Source organism: Pavona decussata, unplaced genomic scaffold (assembly GCF_977016875.1).
Source record: "Pavona decussata unplaced genomic scaffold, jaPavDecu1.1 SCAFFOLD_69, whole genome shotgun sequence".
NCBI lineage: Eukaryota > Metazoa > Cnidaria > Anthozoa > Scleractinia > Agariciidae > Pavona > Pavona decussata.
The window spans coordinates 433783-455379 of NW_028145488.1; the positions used below are offsets into that span (position 1 = coordinate 433783).

A 21597-nucleotide genomic window follows, 5' to 3' on the forward strand; every position below is an offset into this window, starting at 1 on the left:
GTTTTATTTTTAAAGGAAACAAGGAGGTAACAACGTCATACTCTTTTATGAAAAATTCAGAATAATAGTTGATGTGTTTTGCTTAGAAACATACGAACTCAATTGGTTCTTATCCTAACACTTCGCCGTATCAACGTTTGGAAGATTTCGAGGGTCGTGGTAATCAAAAATTAGGACTGAACCAGTTACTCACTATAAATCCCCTCAGTTTGTTTGACGCATGCTCCACTCAGCAGTTCTTTTCTTGTCGTAATGCGGGTTTCCAGTCCTCCACCGCAGGTTACATCACATCGTCCCAGTAGGACGCAGGTGGTTTGGGACGAGGAGCCTTAGAAAAGCAGAAATTGAAGCATTCTGATGAAGAGATTGAACAATAATTGCTTCCTAAGATGTCTCAAAACACTACTTTTAGTGAAAGTGCGTTTCGTTTCCACAAGAGTTTATCGTGTTTCTTGAAACCAATAACTGTGAAGAAAATTAATCCTATTTCCTAAGAACATTAATGTGAACTTCCTCATCTGCCCTGCTTCTCTTTTTATGAGATGATATCACGGTAGTCATATTATGTTGCTACTTCTGTGCCATTCAATCGGTCACAATTATCCAAGTTGTTAAGTAATGTGGGTCCAGTTAATCGGTTTTTCGGACATAGTAAATCTGCCATTTTTTTATTCTCTCCATCTAAACTCGTTTAAAGTTTTCAAAATTTGTTTCATACAGAAAATCCGAATCTTTCTCTGTTGTGTTGGTCATACTCTTTTATATATATACCACGCCGGTCACATTTAAAGCTTTACCTGGCGAATAAAGGAACAGATTTTTAGCATCCAATGACCTCGTAGTGTTTGATCCGGGATATTTGACGTGAATACGCACGTGATCATTGTCGATGTAGTTAGAGTGAAGTACTTCGATGTAGTACAACTTTCGTTTCTCCAGTTGTTGTGAGCATGATCTTTGCAGTGGGTATCTAATAAAATAAGACAGATACAGATTGCGACAAACTGTTTTATAAAACTAAGTAAACGTGTTTAAGCGAGATATAACGTACTATGTGAAAATATGGTTCACCGGTGAGGGCCGATCTCCTGCATTCAAGGCTGACGTGACAACCGCCGATGAACCATATTTAAGCAATAGACCGCACTTTCCAGAAGTTTACCAGCGTAATAAAACCACGCGGGATGTTGGGAGAACACGAGAAAGCTTGTAATAATGAAATAACTACTTAGACAAAAACACTTAGAAATCGGCGCTTTTTATTTTGTAACTTGATCAAGTTGTTTATTCTCTTCAAATTCATCAGTAAAGCGGGAGAACCAATCACAAATCGGGATCTATTTTGAGCATAAACCTGTTGAATCGCCGAAGGACGCATCGCAGTTTGAGCGAATGAATGAAAGTGTTTTTTAAGTTGAATTACTGTCTAACTCTCACAAAAATGTGGCTTAAAAAGGTTAATGCCTTGGCGAAAGAATGCTTTTTATCAGCAGATAGCAGTTACTGATGAAAAGTGATGTTTACACTGCCGATTTTACATGAATTAAACATATTGCTGTATGCCGTGGACGTCGCAACTGTGCTGTGGTGAGCCATTCCTGTCGAGACGCTGTTCATGTTTATTGTGGAACTTGTACACGGCAGCTGCTGGAATGGACTTCTTGTAGCTGAACTTTGCTGAACGGCGGATGTTTGTACTTCTTCATCTTCGCAAAGTGCCACTGTCAACACGTCGCTGCACTTTCAAAGCTGATTTACTGATGGCTGATTGTGATAGCTTCGCAAGCTCGCTTCATTGCGGTGACCAGAAATTGCCATGATCTCTCGATCTATTAATCCGGCGTTGGCCCACAGGGTTATGACTGTCGCTCTCACCGAATGGTTGGTGTAGGTACGGGACAAACCTGCTTCGGCACTGATTTCTTTCATAAATGAAGACAACTTGTTCTTTCCGAGTGGCCGATTTTCATACCACACTTTATCTGAAGGGCGCCAATTTCTCTTTGGATACTGAAATAGTGCATCGCATTGTGGATTGAGCTTTGTGAGGAAGACTTCCAGAGCAAAATAGCCATCGGTTGTACAGGTGGTTTTGTACATTCAGCCATTTTTTTCGAAGCTCTCCACTTCTGAAATTCCCCCTGGATGGTTCTTTGTCGTTTCGTCGTGCGTCATGGTGACGAAAGGGCAGCCTGTTGCATCTCTCTCAAACGCAAAGCTTGTTTTCTTGAGGTTTCTCTGGCCTTCAAACCCACGACGACACCAAAACAGAGAAACATGAAACCAGACGTTCCTCAAGAGGGACAGCGGATTGGTGAGTGAAAAAACTTCACTTGTTTTGAGCTTGGCCAGGTCTTCTTTTTCTATTGCTGGTTTGTGCTTGGTGTTTTGCATGCCTTCTTGCTTAAGCTGCTTAATTTTGGCGTCAAGCATTTGGTTTGAGAGGACAACACGTGGGTCGTGAGTGAACCTTATTCCTAAACTGTGCGGTGGTGTGTTTAGATATCTCTCAATGCCATTTCTTAAGGAGAGAAGAGTCGCGCGGCTGTAATTTTCGCCTTCTATATTTCTTGCTTCGGCGTAGAATTGCCTCAGATTCCTGTCCAGCTCTTCGGCCGCCATTTCCGCCAGACTTACGCCAATAGCCTTTTGTTTACTCCACTCTAGGTGAACAGAGAAAGAGGAATTGTGATTTGAGCAGTAATATCAAATACCTTGTACTCGGGTTGAAGTCGGTTTTAATTGTTTTAAACGCTTCAAGTTATTTGTAAACATTTTGACTTTGGCATATAAACCGTCAATAAATTACAAATTTTGTACTGTTTATCAATACAGTTTGAGCCGTTTATTTTATAAAATAAAAGTTTCAGTGAAAAGCCAGGCTAAAAGATTATTCATGTAATTAAAACCAACCTGTGAATACGGAAACTGCCCACTGTGTTGCCTGCTTGGTTTTTTTGGCTTGTGCATTTTCGACGATCGAGTCAAGTTCTTCGTTTTCCACATCGGCAAATCTTCTCTTTTTGCTCGACCTTTCTTCTTCTGTCTCAGTATTTAAGCTCTCCTTTTTAGAATTTGGCTCCAAATTTTTATTGTGCGGCAAAAGCACATCAAAGCCTGACAATATGTCGAAGTTTGGAAAGTTTTCGTCGCGCTCGTCGGCCATTATCGAGAAATCTCCAGCGGGAGAGCAGCGGGAGTTTACCGGTACAATAGTACATAGGTTTGGCAACTCTATTGACCAATCAGAACGCGCGTAGTATGTTAGTTATTTTATAATTTCACATAGTACGTTATTTCTTGTTTTTACACGTTTACTTACTTTGACCTTTCATATAACAGATCATTACAGACGGATGCTATGTCAAAAAATCTCTTTCATGTTTTAACAAACCCCTGTTTAAAGAGTACTACAAGTAAAACATCTGAACGCAGATCAAACATTTTGACGGCAAATACCCAGAATGAAATAAATCAGATAGTAGAAAACGTCGTTTACAAAAATTTAATAGTTTGTCATCGCTCTCAGAAGTCAAGCGTCGTCGTCAACATTCGGTGAAGTGTTTCCTGCTCAAGATATGATTGGAAACTTTGTGATAATAGCGTACTTTTCACTGATAGAATTCAACAACTCCGTACTCAAGCCGCTTTAGTCCTACATTTGCTCATTTACGTTCCATTTCACTTTTACGTGTAATGCTTTTCCCTTCAACAATTTTGGCGTTAAAAGAAAAACCTAAATTTCACAAATTCAAATAGCTTCATTAACACAAGCGATTATTTCCTATTACTAGAAATACGTGACTCGCAAAACCTCGCGAAGCTAAGGGTAGGTTGGAAAGCTCTCTTTACTCGTATTGTAGCATCAAATGAGGAGATTAAAAGGTTTCTGACCATAGCAACTATTTTGATGAGAATGGTCTTTTCGAGGTTCCACAGGCTAGTTTAATTTGCGGTTGAAAATCTATTTCTAACGAGACGAAATGTACAACGTGCGTGAAGCGCTGCCGTGTTCGATGAATTTATTTCCCACGGAAAACTATTTGACGGCGGTCACAAAACGTGTAATTTCTTCAATGCAATCTTTCGCAAAAAAAAAGATTTCTGGAAGAAAGGGAAAAGATTCTGGAGAGATAGTTCTGTATCAAGTGAATATTGATGAACGTTGCAGTTGAAATTTGATCCGGCACGCAAACTTTCCCGATGTATGCAAATTTTGCTCCAGACGACGCCAGACAGTCTGACGTCATTCATACTTTGTCTTTCACTGTTGCTAGGCAACAGCATGGACACCTTCACGGAAATATATAAACATACAAATATATAAACTAGAAATACGTGACTCGCAAAACCTCGCGAAGCTGGGGCTGGGTGGAAAGCCCTCTTTACTCGTATTTTTAGCATCAAACGAGGAGATTAAAAGGCGCATAAGATTTTTTTTGGTGAGCATGGTGTTTCATAGTTCCACGGGCTAGTTTGCGGTTGAAAATCTATTTCTGACGCGACATAATGTACAACGGGCGTGCAGCGCTGTCGTGTTCGATGAATTTATTTCCCACGGAAAATTATTTACCGAGGCCACAAAACGTGTAATTTCTTTAATGCACTCTTTCACAAAAAAGATTTCTAAAAGAAAGGGAAAAAGTTCTGGATAGATAGTTCTGTATCCAGTGAATATTGATGAACATTGCAGTTGAAATTTGATCATGCACGCATATTTTTTTCGATGTATGCAAATTTTCCTACAGACGACGCCAGACAGTCTGACGTCATTGTCCGGACACCTTCAAAGATATAAACATATATACACACATATATATATATATATAAATATATTTTTCGCTCGAATTCGCGCGGCTTACCTCCGCTCGGGCCGGCTCGGCCCGACAAATTTATTAACCTCGCTACGCTCGGGCCTTCGGCCCTCGCTTCGCGAGGAATATATGTTCGGCTGGAATTCGCACGGCTTAGCTCCCGAGCGCGGCCTTCGGCGGGCCTTCGGCCCGACAAATTTATTAACCTCGCTTCGCGAGGAATAAATCAGTCATTTTTCTGATTTCTCGAAACACGCTACTACTTCAGCCAGTAATGGAGAAGTGAGTAGTTTGAGATAAAATCACTTTTTCGTGGTTTTTCTCGCCACACCACAAAGAGAGGTTTGTCTAAAGTTAAGAAGAAGTCGAAAGTCAAGTCATGGGCTTATAATAATGCCTAAGAGATTATCCTCTCAGGCCAAATTTTTGTTTTTGTTTACATAGTTATTTTGTCTTTTCTTGGATAAATTAGAGCAATTTTGTCATCATCGAAAAAATCCCAATATATACTATTTACATTGAATTTCATAGGATGAAAAGATGCTGGTTTCGTGCATGTGTGAAAATAACGCCAAATGGTGTACACACATGTACACACAAAAAACGATCATATGCGGGGCGAAACTGGTCCCGGCAAGAAGCAACATCAGATTGACTGAAAGACTCTGATACAAATTCTTATGTTGGAAAATACAAGGCAGGGTAAAGTCACAACATTACCAGTTGGCAAACATAAGCAGTTGGCAAAAAAATAAGTCTGCAAACACGTTTTCAAATTGTTGGTGTCAAATCGAACTAATCTCTGATCTCGCTAACTATTTTACTTGAAAACATAACTATTCCACTTGAAACCATAGTTCAGAGACAAAAAGGACAATAACAAAGACGCTTTTGAAAAGTTGCAAGTTGAAGCATGCGCAGTTTACCTGTCCCACTGGTCGTATCCAGTCCTATGTTTCTGATCAATGCGTATGAGCTCTTTCTTGTTCCCAGGCCTTTCGTCAAAACTTAAATAAAACGCACACTCAGAATCACAAGTCGCGTAAAAGGTGAAGTTCCCGCTGACTGGTGGTATAAAATAAGCTTGCAGCCTCTGACCGTAATAATTGTCGTCATTGCGTGGTGGTGTCAGCGTTCGAAGGATTTGAACACTTGTTGGCGATTTAGGAAATCGTTTGTCTGTCGTCAAATGCGTCAGGTACCAACCGCCATTGAGTCCTTCCCAGATCTCCCGCCGCACCCCTCGGTATTCTGTTTGCAAAGAGAGAATGTTTTTGAAGGGAGAGTGGCTAAATGTTAGGCTACATCATGTTTTAGGTACATTTACTGTTTGGCTGATCTCATTCATGGAGGAAAAAAGTATTCTGATTGGTCCCTGAGCGGTCCGATATTTTGCCATACAGGCCACCACAAATGTACCACTTATGAATTGATTTTACTGAATAGTGTTTTCGAACAAATGTGAAACCTTTTTCTTGGTGTGTTTACCAACTCTTTTAGCAAAACGTTTGCTAAAATGGGATAAAAAATGTTTGTACTCAGTTCTCGTCTTTATAGCTGTAGCTTGCAAATAGAGATGTCCTTTGCCATCGAGGTGACATTTGTAAAAGATAGTTAATAATAAAAGTTTCATTGGACTAGCCTGTTCGGTTCGTATCGGAAAAAAGTTAATATAATCCTCACTCTTCACCAAAGCATTTTTCGATGAAGACTTCATGCTAGTTCAATAACATAAACCGTTCAGTTTGGCAAGAGCATAGGATCACAAAGACACCTGTTGAGCAATCTCAACTGGGCTTAATTAGGACAAGACTAACATGTTACCATCTCTCTTTTTATGGCTTTTTCCCAGCAAAGGCGACGTCTGAGTAAACGACGTCTTAGTAGTATGTGACAAGGGAACCTAGTAAACAACCAAGCTCGCCACCAGTTTCCCAGTTGCTAAGCGGTTGCATGGCTCGACAGAGGTGCTGGGGTCAGATTCACAAAGCCCACGTAAGTCCTAAGTATTGGTTCTAAGGAATGGTCTATTGTTGTAATAACAATAGACTATTCTTAACAGACAATATTTAGGATACAATTAGGCTTCGTGAGCAGGTGAACCTGGCCCATGGAGGGCATGGGATAAATTTGATCGTGATAGACTGAATTCGATTTTCTTGGATTAAATTTATTCCTACTGGCCTTATCAGAGAGCACCAAATAGATCAATTTCGATATATTACTATTCGACCTTGGCCACGAGGCTTGGGGAAATAAAACAGAAGAATTGGATTATTCATACTGAACCTCGATGTAATTTCTGTTATTTTCCCCCCAATTCTCTGAGATTAACAATTTTGGTCAATTCTAGTAGATCGGAATTGACCTATGGACTATTAATCATCACTTGTGCTAAGGATTGGTGCATTTGCATTTTATGCTTTAAACCCTAAATTACACCTACTGACTTATCGGTTCGATCAGTAGGTTCAATTGCATGGGCCAATATACCCGTTATAATTTGTCGGCCGATTTCTTTTCCTGTTAGTAAAGCACGGGCTGAAAATCGGCCTGATTCAAAACAATCTGAAGCACTGTCATATATTTTTGTAAATTCGGCCGGTTTTTCGTCCGCTCGCTCGTTTTCCGATCTATCGCTCGTTTTTCGTTTTCCGATCTATCGCTCGTTTTTCGTTTTCCGATCTATCGCTCGTATTTCGTTTTCCGATCTTTCGCTCGTTTTTCGTTTTCCGATCTTTCGCTGCGTGCAAATTAGCTTTAACATTGCTGAATAAAAAATTCGCGCCACTCTTTTGCAAAGTAAACCACCCATGAAACCAATTAGAAGCTAAAACATTGAACTAAAACAAATGTATTTTTTGGTTAAATAAACGTTGAACGGAAAAATTTGTTAGTGATACGTGATGTCAGTTTCAAGAGACCATTTCTTCTTTTTAAAACTAATACTGAATGCGCCTTACATCAGTGGTAAAGTAATAAAAATCATGTGAAAAACAAAACCACCTAATTTGTTTACAACAAAAAGTATTAAAATAGCATCGAACAAAAACTCTCCCTAAAAAGGTCTTTAATTTTGACTTAAATGCTTGGACAGTGCAGGCAGATTTTATGTTTTCTTAGATAGAGTTCCAAAGCTTCAGTGCTGGAGATAAGAAAGGGTTCTCAGAATATGTGATGGACTTATCAGACGGAGGGGTTAGAAATAAATGTTTAGAGGATCGTAACATCCACAGAAGAGAGTATTAAGGCGAGACCAGTTTCCGATTGACAATGACATGCAAATGTTTTGCAGCCAAGACTTGTTTTCAAAGGTAGAAAAAACAAAATTGAAAATGTGACAAATAGACAAATAGTTTGACGACCTTAAGTTACCCTTCCCCTAATTTTATATACATATAGGCATGGCAAGACAGAAATATTATCTGATTTCATGTTTTAACACTTTTTCTACGTGCACAACAACTTTATTTGTAACTTGTAATCTGCAACCTTTTAAGTTTGTAATTTGTCATTCAAAAACAAAATTAAAAAAGAACGTGACATTTCCACACTATGTGCGTATCGATTTCATCCCATTTATACTTTAATATTTTTAAATAAACGTGTATATTTGTCAAAGTATTGGTGGCAGAATACACGGAGAAGGATTTTGAACTTTTTCAGTTTTGAAAAAGCATTGCTAAAATTACCTTATGAAAAGCGGAAATGTTGCGAGCTGGTATAATTATAACACAATTTATAAAGTGCGTAGGAAAATTCTGTTTTCTCAACCTTTTAAAAACACAATGAGCATCGTTTATTTTCATTTGAAACCTCAAAAGTTATCTACCAATGGAACATGACTTTTCTAACCTACCTTGCGTCAATAGTCACATTTAATATTTTATTAATGTCTCGATAGACCAAAAGCAAGGAGAAGTATTTGACATGACAGTAAAGCCGTTTATCTTCACCTCAGAAACGTTATTATGACTGATATAACAAGCCGCTAAATCAACAGGATTTCGTCACCAACATTACTTTAAAAATTTTCCCTTAGTCTGTGCTAAGTGCGGGCCACTATGAAATTAAAACATGAGAAATCTGGTTCATCTGTTTTCTATTGAGTTGCTAGCGACAACACAAAATAAAGTGATAGTTAAAAATTCGTAATGCTACAAAATGACATAATCTTACCTTCAGGGATGCAAGAAGAAAAATTGCCAATCGAGAGTCGAGTCGCGACAATCAGGAAAAGCTGATAAAGAAAGAATACAAATCACACGAGAATTAATTTGCTATTGGCTCGGACACCTAAGTTCATTCTTAGGAAAGAGACGCTGGATTTCGAACCTGAAGCCGCAAAGCCGTCATTTGCGCCGATACATAATATATTTTCCCTTCTTCAATGTGGAAATAAGAGTTCAAATTGAACACAGTCTACAGTCTCGCTTGGCAGGATTTCTGTTCTATTAAGTAAGAAAGATCACATCTGGCACATAACGCTGACAGTTAAAATTTATAAATAGCGGAAGCCTTCTACATATGTCACGTAGAAAAGGAAAGGCTTTTCTTATTGTATGGTTTTCAATTACAGCCAGTCAAAACAAAAAAATATTAAGTAAGCAATGTAAAACATCCGCAGGTGTTTTATCTAAGGATTTTTCCTATTACCCAAATTAGATTTTGCCTCGAGCCGTTTTAAGTTCCTTTCTTATAACTTAAGGACTATTGTGCGCTTTTATAATACATTTATTCCTAATGAAAGAATATAAAATAATTTAAAGTGGAGATAAAATTACCACAGGGACCTTCGTTGTCTTTGTAGTCATGAAAAGTCTCTCGCCATGTCCTAAACTGCCCATCAAGATTTTGCAATTATGCTCGTAGAAAACAAAAACTTGTTCCTTGTAGGATACGGGTTAGCTGAAGTTCATTGTTTATTTGGCCAGGGGACCTCTTGCTAAGTTGCTCCTCGGGGACGTGGTTAATTTATTTTCTGTAGTCTATGTGGTTTATGATCAGCTCACAGCAAGGAGGAAGTGTCTTCACTTATTTGTCTGAGTCGTACTTCCAGCAACGCTATATTCTAATTAGTATTCCGCAAAAGCGATGTAACACAATCACTCAAGGGAATGTTAAGAGCCGAGACTAAGTGTCCCAGTCTACGAGCAAAACTTTTCAGGTAAGTTTTGCGCTGATATGAAGGTTTGAGACAACTCAAGATTAAACTGAGAAATAAAACGCACAACGGAGAATTATTTTAGCGACAAAAATCGAAAAAAATGTTCAAAGAGAAGCTATTTCCCTTTGAGCATGAAACATTCTTGGAATTTTAATGTAAGGCAGTGTGTTTATAATCGATAAAAAACAGTCAGAAGTAAATAAATGAAAGAATGGATGGATAGATGGATGAGTGGATGAATGACTCATTGAATTTATTTATTAAAGGGTTTCCCCGCTCAAATTGTGTAACCTCATCAGCTGACTCGTACATAGTCGCTTTGCGGGATATTTATTTGAGTTTGGGACGAGCGGAGATTGGATACGAGTGAATAGAAACGCGCAAGGTTTTTCGGGAAGGGACGAGGGAGAAATCGAGTAAAAAAAGACTAGGTGTGAGCCTGGTTAGTTATTACGTTCATTAGTAAAAAATAGATAGCCGGGGAGGAGAATAAGAACAAGTCAATAACAAGGAAGTTGTCCTTGTCAGGTCACCAGCATACCGCACCAGACGTAGAGGACTTCTTCTCCTGAGCCTCCGTCGGCGAATCACCAACAGTAAGTTGACTTAGTTAGAAATTTAGCTGTTTTCGTTCTTGTTTGATTTTAGTTCGTTTTTAACTAACAACTAAATCCTTTTTAGTATAAATCTACTAGCGTTCTATCACGAATGCTGTTGTCTTATTGGCTACGCTACTCACTATCTATTCTGTTGTAGATAGTGATAAATGAGTAGAGTGAGTAGCCAAACAGTATGCAGTTGTTACATCATTATTCACTAAAAACATGAACCTGTCTTGTTGTAATGTTTTGAACGACAAGTAGCTTTATACTGAAGAAATTAGATTATTGGCTCTTAATTTCTATGATACATGATAAATTTTTTTTTCGCGAAATAGTTGATTCAGGCTTCGCCCTCGTCAACTATCACACGATAGAAATTTCGAGCTCATAATGTAATTGTTAAATAGAACTCTAGTGTACTAGTTTGTAATAAGGAAAATGCTGATAGGTGTACTCGATAACAAACCGAGTTCTCCCGACAGGGGTCAAACCTATGACCTTCCGATTTCTAGTGCGCATGCTTTACCGTGGGAGCTACAATCTTGGACAAATAAAAAGAAAAATCAAGACTACTAACTCCCTCCCATTTCAATGATGGAAGACTGAATGGCGCGTTTTGCTTTGTGCGCGAATTCATCATTGATTTTAGGGGGAGGGAGATTTTTTTTATTGTTATTATCCTGTCCAAGATTGTTGGTCATAGGTTCGCCTCCTGTTATTTTCTTTCTGCGAGTATACCTGTGTCACTGACTAAAAAATATATATCTTTCATTTATTTATTCACCAACCTTAAAACATAACATCACGTTTTCTTCACTTAAAATGTGTTTTTGTTTTTTTGGGGATTTAATCAGTTAAAGAGATTTATGACCTTTCCACCGAATGGATGTAGATAACTTTGCCGTCAATTATTAAAATGCAGATCACGTTGCATAAAAAATGATCGATGAACAGTGTCACTTCCAACAGCGAATTAACAATAATTGAAAAGTTTCTCTGTTTACAAGGAGAGCATATTTTTACAATATTAAATGGTGAGTTCTTTAAGCAACATGACAGTTTCACTTATTGTTCTCAGACAATTTCAGTTTTCCGTACTTTGACAAACTGAAAACCATTCACCAAAATGCTTGATAGAAAGAAACGATTGTTGTTCATTATTTTCTTTATTATGTTAAAATCAAAATATTTTTTCATAATGGACAAGTTTAAGTTATTGCTAAACAGAAAGAACTGATCTGCCGCACATCTCGAGAACTATAATCTCTTTTAGCATTTTTTTTTTCCATTTTGGGCCTGGAAATGATTCCACATCAAGCAATCCATAAGACTTTGTGACCAACCTTTCATCATTATTATTTTTATTTCACATGCAGTAAAGTAACTAAGTCAGCAGTAGAAATATCGATCGTTATCCCGGTAGATACAAGATTTATTTCACGGTTACATTTTTGTAAACCGGCGTTTGGAAAAATTACAAAGCGAAGGCCTTGTTTGTTCTTAAAAATGACTGGAAGCAAATGTACCTCAGAAAGCTGCAAACACTGTTCCAACTTTACAAAATGTTTTTCGACATCCAACGCATAAAAATTAAGTCTGTACACACAAAATGTATAGATCAAACTCCTACCTGATTAAGACTCACCAACCATATTTCAGTGCAAAGCAAAGACCACATTGGATTTCAGTCTCAAATTACCGTCATCCAAGTATCGCTGTCGGATGAATATCAGTGACCCGATCTGCTGTGGAGAGTTGCGAGATGTGAATGTTTTTTAGTTAATTAATTCATGTTATTTGTGGCTAGTCAGGACTGTTTTGGTTGGCTCATCCTGTTATCCTCTGCAGTACACAGACACATGACAGAATATCCACTCTTCTTATAATGCCCCGTCCGTTTTATATTTACTTTTTGGCAAAGCACACACATCCAATTTCCTCTTTCTCATTGATAGAAAGAAATGCCGAGACTTTGAAGTATTACATAGACAAATACATTTACCGGTCAATATCCGGCCTTGTTAACTTTAATCTAACTTTATTTATCTACAAATAAAACCTGTTTTTTAAACCAGTTGAATTATAGAATTATGTTTTAACTAGGCACGAATTTATTCGCGTCAAAATGCGACTTTAACAACGAGATTTCATACTGCACTGGAACAAGGATTATGAGAAAATAGTACGCGCAACTGTTTAGCGTCGTGTCAAACTAATACTTATTTTAATATTTAAAATGCGCCTTGACTTCAAACAATGGACGTGCCATACCTCTGCTGTGAGAAATTAAATCAATCAATTTATAGCTCTCACAAGGGGACCTTATCTTTTATTTTTATCCAGCAAAGCGAATCGTTAAACATCGTGCTAATCAAATTCATTTTATTACTTTTTTTTGAGACGCAAGATTTTAAAGAGAATTATACAATGCATATAAATGATTGACTTGTGAGATTAGTTCAGTTTAGCAAATAGCTCAAGGGGGTTTTCGCTGATAAATTCTTTTGACAGATAACTTGCACCTGTTGGGTTTTATTCATTTCACCATTGTATTGAGGCTATGTGGCTTATCATTCAAATAGAGACCTAGGCAAGGTGTTGTTGGGGGAGGGGTAAGGAGAAAGCGACACTATGTGACTGGTTTTTTTTCCGCGTCGTGAAACGTGACTTGTAGAGTAGCTTGAAGTATTGAATTCCAAAATTGTTCTATCCAAAGGGAATTTAGTAGTCGCTGTTGCGTTTCCGTTGTTGTTTCGTAATTTGTCGCCCTTGAATGTGAAAAAATTTGGTAACTGATTATGAACTGGCATCTAGAGGAGAAATATCCTCTCTTTTCAGTTCCGCTCCTTTCTGACGGTTCTGTTCCTTAACCAAAACATTTTAAATTATTAGAAAATTTCTAATTTAGAAATGTCACCAAAACGCTGGACATCGCACCTCTCCCTCACTAACATAATTTACCTGACCACGTCTCCCCCTCCTGCATATCATAGTGTATCGTACCGTATTTTCTGAAGAAAAATTACCTGACTAATCAGGTGCCGGACCAAGAATTCACAGGATTCATACAACACAACTATCTCACCTCAAAGTAAATTTCTCTTAAGTAATGTTGGGAGGCTCACTCAGCTAGGCAGAGAGGTAACAGGAATCTTCGTAGGTCTTCTTTATTCTCAAGAAACTGGTTCTTCTGTTCATCTATTCTGTAACTACTCTACGTCTACTCTACAAGTATCACTTAAATCACGCCTTACTTTATAGTATGCTGTAAACATGTTTACGACCGTAATTCAACCAAGGCCAGATGGTCCCTACCAGAGATAAAAATTGTTTTTTCCAAAATACACCAACAGGGAAGAACAGCACAACTGTTCTAAGGAAATAGATAGAAAGGGAAACCAATCAGGTTGATAAAATGCTTAAGTGTTTTGCCTTGATTTCATCCTTCGAGAAGGCCCAAGCCAAGGTTAAAAGGAGTAGGCAAACCTGTCCACAGCACAACTGTTAACTCCAATCTTGGAACAACAGGGAAATGTCAAATGATGTGGAAAATATCTGTTAAAACTACCGAAAGGAAATAACAACTGTATTCTAAAATTACAGTCGAAAATACGCCCTTACATTAACTTCAAAACAATAATCCCTTACAAGATATTTTTTTCGCTTTTACGTTCAAAAAAATAATTTGATTGCGTTAAAAGGTTGTCCCTGCCTTCGTTCTTATCTTTCATTCATGTAATTGATCAAATTAATTATCAGACTGTAATCACGTTCATCACAACAATAGTATGACAATAAAGTAAACACACTGATTTTGACTCAACGATAAGAGCCTAGGCCAAAACCTTGGTACAATGTTAGATGACCTAACCGCTGGTTAAGAGGAGATTTGTGGCAGGAGAGCTACTGTAGCTCATTTCTATTAGTTTCACAATTTTATCTCATCATTTAAATCTTGGTTCAGACTTGTGCGATAAGGCATAAGCATGCGAAAACTGGTTGTGTGTGAATGGGCCGTGAGGTAAGCCGGTGGAAGCACGGACACAAGAAACGAAACTGTTTTCTTTTCATATGTTTTTGCGTATGTTTATGTCAGGGGCATCTGGCAGTCATGTCAAACGTGTGGACCGGTGAGAAATTTAACAATTATTCCACGAGTGCGAAAGGGTGTGAAATCATAGACACGTGCCTCGCTTATCTATCGTCTCATTATAGCCTCCTTGGCCATAATCTTCTTACATCCAACAAGTGTGAGGGGAATAATTGTTTTATCAAAAACAATCAAGAAATATTATAAAATCTTGCTGTTTCGCTTGGCAAGAGCAACCAGAAGACAATTTGATGGTCACCATTCCTCGGGCATGGTGCAATAGCTTGTAGGCTATGTCCGCCAAGCCAGTCAATTGCATTATAAAGTGACCCATTTTTTTAATGAATTGAGATATATACACAAGCATAAGCACAGGAGTCCAGCAGTAATTCATGTGTGTGTGCCGCACTGTACTATACACTTAATGTATGGTCTCGAGGGAAACAGTTAGTTTTGTTTTCCCGAGGGTAATGATATTTCCCTCGACTTCGTCTCGGGAAACATCAGGACTCGAGGGAAAACAAAACCAACTAGTTTCCCGAGGGACCATACATTAGTACTTTGTTATATATTTAGACTTTCCCTTTAACAATCACAGCAAAACAAACAAACAAACAACTGAGAGGGCAACAACTGCGGAATTGTATCCCGGTCGGGATACACTTGTGTTTCATCTGGGGCACGTGAACAAGAATCAGCCAATCACAGTGCTCGTTCTGTTGTGTGAAAATCTAGGTATATAGCAATTGTGTTTATTTCTCAGGTGGGAATTTTTTCTTAAGTTTGTGCTTTTGGTTATCTCACAAGTGTGAACCAGGTTTGAGACTGACTTACATTTAAAGACTCAGCGAAAGGCCTACTTTGCAGAAAATGTTTTGTCCATTATTTATTCACTTTAGATTTAGTCTGCAATAAGCGTGCTTTCTACCATGGGCCCATATCCACTTTGCTGTCTTTGCGATTTTAGGATAACTGCCCAGATCCCTATTAACCACCACAGCATGAGGCCAATGCTTGTCATCAAAATCCGGGAGTTTCCATCCGGGAAACCACTTCCTGCTACAATTCCAGCTTTTATTGGTTACCAGTCCGTTGCTAAACGACCCACGTATTCCAAACTTTCCACCAGTGTTCTCTGCAAACACAGATATTACTCGAGTGTTTCCTGGTATGAGGAAGGTTCTGGCGACCCTATAATTTTTGTGCTTCCCGAGACTTCTGCCATCAGCAAACATCTCCATGATGTCATCGCTAGTGAAGTTTGCGATGAAGTCTAACGAATGACAAACAGAATTAACATTGTGAAAGAAATGTAATGTCGTGCATGTGTTTCAAGAAAAATCCGAGTTCTCCCAACAGGTAACTATTACTAGTTCGGATGCTCCACCACTGAGCTACAGGAAACTAGTGGGAGCTAAGGCCATTAAACTTGGTTCACGTCAGAAACACCCTGCGTACTGCTAGGATTTGAATGTCAATGAGTAGCTTAAGTGAACGTAGTAGTTTCTGACGTTATCCAGTTTATTGTAGAATATCTGCACAGCTCCAATGTAAATAAGTGTTAACTTTTTGAATTCAGTGCTTTTAAGCACAGAATTCAAAAAAATAAAGTATTATTATTATTATTATTATTATCATCATCATCATCATCATCATCATCATCATCATCATCATCATCATTATTATTAAGGTAATTCGATGTTATGTTTTAAGCTTGAAGAAAAATGATAGAGGATTCTTAACTCTGTAGCAATTTTTTTTTTCAAAATAACTGTTGTTTGTACCTAGCTGATTGCCATCATTGGTTATGGCTATACGCCTACTTGTGTTTTTTTGTACATACAGGATATTGGGGTCTTGAAACTAAGTGCATCCTGCAAGAAGGATCTCATCTTGACATGTAATAAGGTGCCTCTTAACCGTTTTGATAAAGACATACCAAGACATATTACACAACCAGTCAGACAAAACCTTTTGACTAAAAAAAATCATCTTGATCACTTTTAAACTTAAAACAAGTAACCAATGCATTAGGTTGTTCTGTAAATATTACTGATATTAGTTACTAACTTTCTTTATTAGGTTTGAAAAATCCAGCAGTCTTCGTTTTGCTTTCGGTTTCCTGCAAATAAGAGGCAACAGAAAGTGAGAAATTACAACAATAACGATGTATGTCATTCCTTTTTAATGCGCGTAGCGCAATGAACGAGTTATAGCGATAGCTGACTTTTGACTTGGTTGGTTGGTTGGTCGGTCGGTTTTGTCGTTAACTTTCGGGCGTGCGCAGTGAATGAGTTTTAAATCCAATTAGTGGAAAACACACGCCAACAATTATTGTTCACGGCGCATCAGGAAATTCTTATCCAATATGTAGAGAATAATTTGACGATCATTTAGTGCAAGAATGGAGATTTTTCGTTCAATCTGAGCAAAGTTACAAGATTTTTCAGTTTTTCAGAAAGTCCGGGGTCGTAAACTCAATTAGTGAAAAAAAAAAACGTGAAAATTTTTTTCACGACGCGTCAGAATTCTCTCATTCATTCTGTAGAGAATAATTTGACAATTATTTTAGTGTAAGAATGGAGATTTTTCGTTGAATCTGAGCAAAGTTATAGGTTTTTTTCGTTTTTTTTCTACAAAGTGCGGTTTCTTTTAAGAATTAAAAATAATTTAATTTAGAAATAATTTAATTAAAAATAATTTAATTTGTCAGTTTTCACGCGAAAGCGGAACGTGCCATGTCACGCATCATTGACGTCGTAAACAAAATTATGCAAATTTCTGGTGAAATGAACACTTTAAGATCTTGTCAGCTTTCATAGAGGTTTCAAAGGGAAAAAATGTTTCATTTTCGAAATTTACAACTGGTAATTTATGGGAAAGCAAAAGGACGCGGTCGATAAATAATTCTTATTTAGCAAGAGCTTGTCATAGTGCATTATTAAACTTGAGGATTGCGTGGACTGAACCCCAAAGGAAAAATTTCACGCATTTATGTCGGGCATGAAATGTAATGCGATACTTTGTTGAACAGATTTCCCTTTGTGAGATCGGCTTGCCCAACAGTAATTTTGTAATTTTAATTCCCAAAAAAACTTCACTTGCCCATCGGGCAAGTGATGGTTAGAATCCTCTAGCCCGATCGCAAAATCCAGTAGCCCCGGACTATCGGGGACACGAATTTGCATGACGTAGCTGCACATGCGTGCTTCTATGAACTTTGAATAAAAAAAACACGTGATTTTTTTTTTAATCGGCGCATCAGAATAATCTTATTCAATCTGTAGAGAATAGTTTGACAATCATTTTTATAGTGCAAGAATGGTTATTTTTCGTTACATAATCGGGCAAAGATATAATTTCTTTTAGATTTCAAGGAAGTCTCCGTAGCCGTCTAAATTTCAATTACTATGTGTCATCTGCATTCACGAGTTGGCTCGCAGGAGCCTTTGATTCAGTAATAAGACATTGCTAAAAACATCGCCAGAAGCAGGACGTTGCCTAGTAAAATCAATAAAGATGTTAGTTTCTCTGACGTCTATTTTCTTCAGGAAATCATTTGTTGCTAGTCTTGTAACAATTGGAGCGAATTAATTAGTTTTATTGCTTAACCAAAAAATTATTTGGGAACAATTTGGTGTGGTAGCGAATTTTGCTGTTGCCATGTCAACCAAATTTTGGAGGTTATTCGGAAATTGGAATATTCCTGTTTTCAGTAAAGAAAAATTAACCTTTAACCCTTACAATAAATATGTAAATATGTTTTTTGGTAACTTTAGTATTATTATGTCAGCTTTTGGCCAATTTGTGTATGGCTTTCTGCAGTTTTGTACAAACGCAGAAATCCAGTATAGCAGGTCCAACATAGCCGAGGAGATCACGATGTAATTGCGAGGTCAAACAACGTCATTACTTGTTGTCGCAGACGTCAAAGGAAACAATCTTGGACTTGCTGTTAATAACTTAACACTCTGGTAGGTATGAAGGGGTACAAACTTTTGATGCTGACGAGTCGAAAACGAACTTTTAATAAAACTTTGGAATAACCTTTTCTGATGGTAAAAAAAATCTATTAATCGATTCTTGAAACACGCAATTCAAGAATTTCAAAAATGTTATAATCCGAACGATCCCACAGAGAATCGTGTTCTTGATAAAGCAAGAAGATGGGATCGATTAAACCCTAAAAAAATATTTGACGACGTCAAAACTAAAGTTAGAGTTCATTTTGCCAGTATTTTTTAAGTCATTCTTATGGGGTTTGAAATATTTTTTGCCAGCCATATATTTGAATAAGAAAAAATTTTTCTTATTCTTTCATTTCCCATGTAGTATAGTTGACGATGCTGTTATTGCCTTTCATAATTGATGTCTTTTAAATAGCGCAAACTTTACGAATTTATTGACAACGAGATTTGCTGTTAGTCGTTGTCATGGCGATATCGATCTATCGAGAAATCTATCATGAACAGCTTCAACCCAAAACCAACTGGTGTGAATATTATCTTCGATCTCTGGCAAGAGTTTCCTGAAAATCTTACGGAAACATCTCACCATGAGGTTCTTGCTGCAATGGCCCTAAAAACTTAACGTATTTCAATTTAATTGTGAAGAACAACAATAAGTTTCTTCTGGTGTGAAATCAAAATTTGGAAGTATGGGAAAAAAGTTTCAACTTATAGACATAAAAATGTCTTATGTCGTTCAGATTACGCACTAGTTTTCATAAAGCAAAGAGGAGATCGGTGTTACTAGAAATTATCGACTTCTTTACATTTTTACCAATTTAAAACTCATCTTAATATTGCCTTTTCACAACAAAATTCAACTCCAAGACTTTCTCAAAATTTTAAAATATTGAAAAAAAAAAAACTGACGACATTCGTTCGACGACGTTTCGACATTACTTCACGTTATTATCAAGTCAAAAAAATAGGAATGGCAAATGGAAACATAAAATAATAAAACAATAGAATTTTTTTATGCCCCTGTGGGTGCGATTGCCAAAGGTAAAATGACCAAAACAAAAAACATCAACTAGGGTGTTAAAAACTTTGGCGCGATTCGATTCATCATTGTTTTCATTTAGCTCATTTCACCTTTGACAATCGTACCCTAGGACATGGAAATTCTTTCTATTGTTTCATTATCTATGTATTTCCACTTGCCATTTCTACTTTTAATTTGATGATGACGTGAAGTTACGTCGAAACGTTGTCAGTTTTAAAGTTTAAGTTTTTTCTTGTGTATTTTAAGAACGTCTTAGCGTTGAATTTTGCTGGGAAATTCCATTCAAAATATTAAATTTTAAGATAAATTGTGCCACAATTTGTGTAAATTATCCTTTGAATTGACTCTAAAGCAATCAATATGAAAAAAGAAAACGGCATTCTACATTTCATGTTTGTATAAATGATTATATTTTACCTGCAATGTTTCCAGAACATGGTAAATCCATCCACTGGCTGTGATAAGACTATCATCCGTCTCACACCGGTCGTCAACGCCAAAGTTGTTCATCTCACAGATTTCTTTAGCAGGAAAGTAGTTGTAGGAGATGCACATGTCGTGTTTTTGGCACTCTTCAACACACTGAAGCCAGTCAATGGATACAAAAGTCTTAAACACATGGTCTTTGAGTAAGCTGTTAGGAATGGTTAAACCATCCGAAGACCAAATGCTTATGATCACGATAGATATTACGGTCAACGAGAAAAACAAGCGAACCATTGTGTAGTACAGTGCAAATGAATTGGGTTTCCACACACGAGCAAACAGATGCTCGCAGGCAAAACACTTTCATTGTTTTTAAGCGTCTGGAAAGTTAATGAAACAAAGGCTTGCGATCACGATGGATATTACAGTCAACAAGGAACATATTGCGAACCATTGTGTAGTAAAGTGCAAATGTACTGCTAAACAGCTTGTCATTAGTGTCATTTGTTCAAGGGATTGAGGAGCGCCAATGAATTACAGAGTATTCACATCTCAATGTTTGCATTCGTTTTGTAGTGCCGGGCTCAAACATAATTTAATTTAGTAATTATGTGCCGGCGGTTGTAGCTGGTTTTTGCGAATTATCTGTTGCTTGGAAAGCGAACCGGGACCAAAATAATACGACTGCGCTTACACTAGAAGAAATATTTACACACAAAATACGAATCCGGAGTAAAAGGGTCCGAGATTTGTCAGGAACTCGGAATCGGAGTCGAAATTTTGTATCCGAATACTCACAAATCCGGGACCAATCTCGTACCCAGAGTCCCAAGCTCTTTGGCCAGCGGTTGGTCGTCAGCGGAGACTCTGGGGTACTGGAATTTTATTACCACAGGATTTCTGCGGTAACACAATGCAAGCCGTTACGGGGCAGCAAATCAAAAAATTTAAATTTTTCGAATTCTCCAGTCTCTCCAACCGTTTGCTAAGGAGCGCGATGACTCTGGGTACGAGAATGACCCGAAACATTTTATTAATAAACGGGTTTAAAATAAATTCTAATGCTGCCCTATGGTGAATTTTGTGAATTCTTATGTCCAGTGTCGAACAGGTGATACGTTACGGACAAGAACAAGAACAATAAGTCTTTATTTCTTTTGCTTTTGCACATAAACAAGGAGTTCCGCTATAAAAGGGCAAGCCCCTCCTTCCTTCAACACCTTTGTGGGCATTAAATGCAAATTCAGACGTTATTCAGTCGTGGCAAGTTGTTGACTCCAGCGTCCGCTGGCAAAATATGCCTCTAATTTCATAATATCACCACAGCAATATAAGACATCGGTTTCTAACTCGGTTAACAGGGTTTATTCAGAAAACTAAGCCAACTTTATCGGTAAGGGTCGTAGAAAAAGACGGTTGTTGTTTGTCAGTTGTTTACGCCCTCGATGGTGGGTTGACAACTGAAGGTGAGAATGGTCAGGCCAGGCC

General features: G+C 37.7%; 2 protein-coding genes and 1 pseudogene across 6 annotated transcripts in view; all 3 read right to left on the reverse strand.

The window, feature by feature from the left end:
• LOC146477644 (uncharacterized) overlaps positions 1-14766 on the reverse strand; it is a 36094-nt gene extending 21328 nt beyond the window's left edge. Inside the window, exons 1-6 of one of the 4 annotated variants that reach the window (XM_085113127.1) lie at positions 13669-14766; positions 12214-12325; positions 8994-9054; positions 5741-6065; positions 798-970; positions 194-328 (exon numbers count right to left, since the gene is read on the reverse strand). In XM_085113127.1, coding sequence (XP_084969253.1) covers positions 194-328; positions 798-970; positions 5741-6065; positions 8994-9054; positions 12214-12261 — 742 coding nt within the window. In that variant the 5' untranslated portion in view covers positions 12262-12325; positions 13669-14766. Of the gene's footprint in view, positions 1-193; positions 329-797; positions 971-5740; positions 6066-8993; positions 9055-9149; positions 9363-12213; positions 12474-13668 lie in introns of those variants that run through there. The other 3 variants (XM_085113126.1, XM_085113125.1, XM_085113128.1) reach the window with 3 other exon arrangements.
• On the reverse strand, positions 1240-3275 carry LOC146477646 (uncharacterized; annotated as a pseudogene). The gene is made up of 2 exons (XR_014865293.1): positions 2914-3275; positions 1240-2663 (listed from the first exon to the last, which is right to left on the reverse strand). The product of XR_014865293.1 is annotated as an uncharacterized LOC146477646 (transcript).
• Positions 14767-15176: 410 nt separating the features above from the next.
• LOC146477647 (uncharacterized) lies at positions 15177-20403 on the reverse strand. The gene is made up of 3 exons (XM_085113038.1): positions 20101-20403; positions 16744-16795; positions 15177-15946 (listed from the first exon to the last, which is right to left on the reverse strand). The coding sequence occupies exons 1-3, from the start codon at positions 20401-20403 to the stop codon at positions 15564-15566; spliced, it is 738 nt and encodes a 245-aa protein (XP_084969164.1). The 3' UTR covers positions 15177-15563.
• Between the last annotated feature and the right edge of the window lie 1194 nt (positions 20404-21597).

What these genes read in the sequence shown, in the direction of transcription:
- LOC146477647 (XM_085113038.1), bottom strand. Translation starts at nt 20,403, where the DNA reads ATGGTTCGCTTGTTTTTCTCGTTGACCGTAATATCTATCGTGATCATA. An exon ending in ATGTTCTGGAAACATTGCAG is followed by an intron (nt 16,796 to 20,100) that starts GTAAAATATAAT and finishes TCTTATTTGCAG; the next exon opens with GAAACCGAAAGCAAAACGAA. An exon ending in TTTCAAACCTAATAAAGAAA is followed by an intron (nt 15,947 to 16,743) that starts GTTAGTAACTAA and finishes GTCATTCGTTAG; the next exon opens with ACTTCATCGCAAACTTCACT.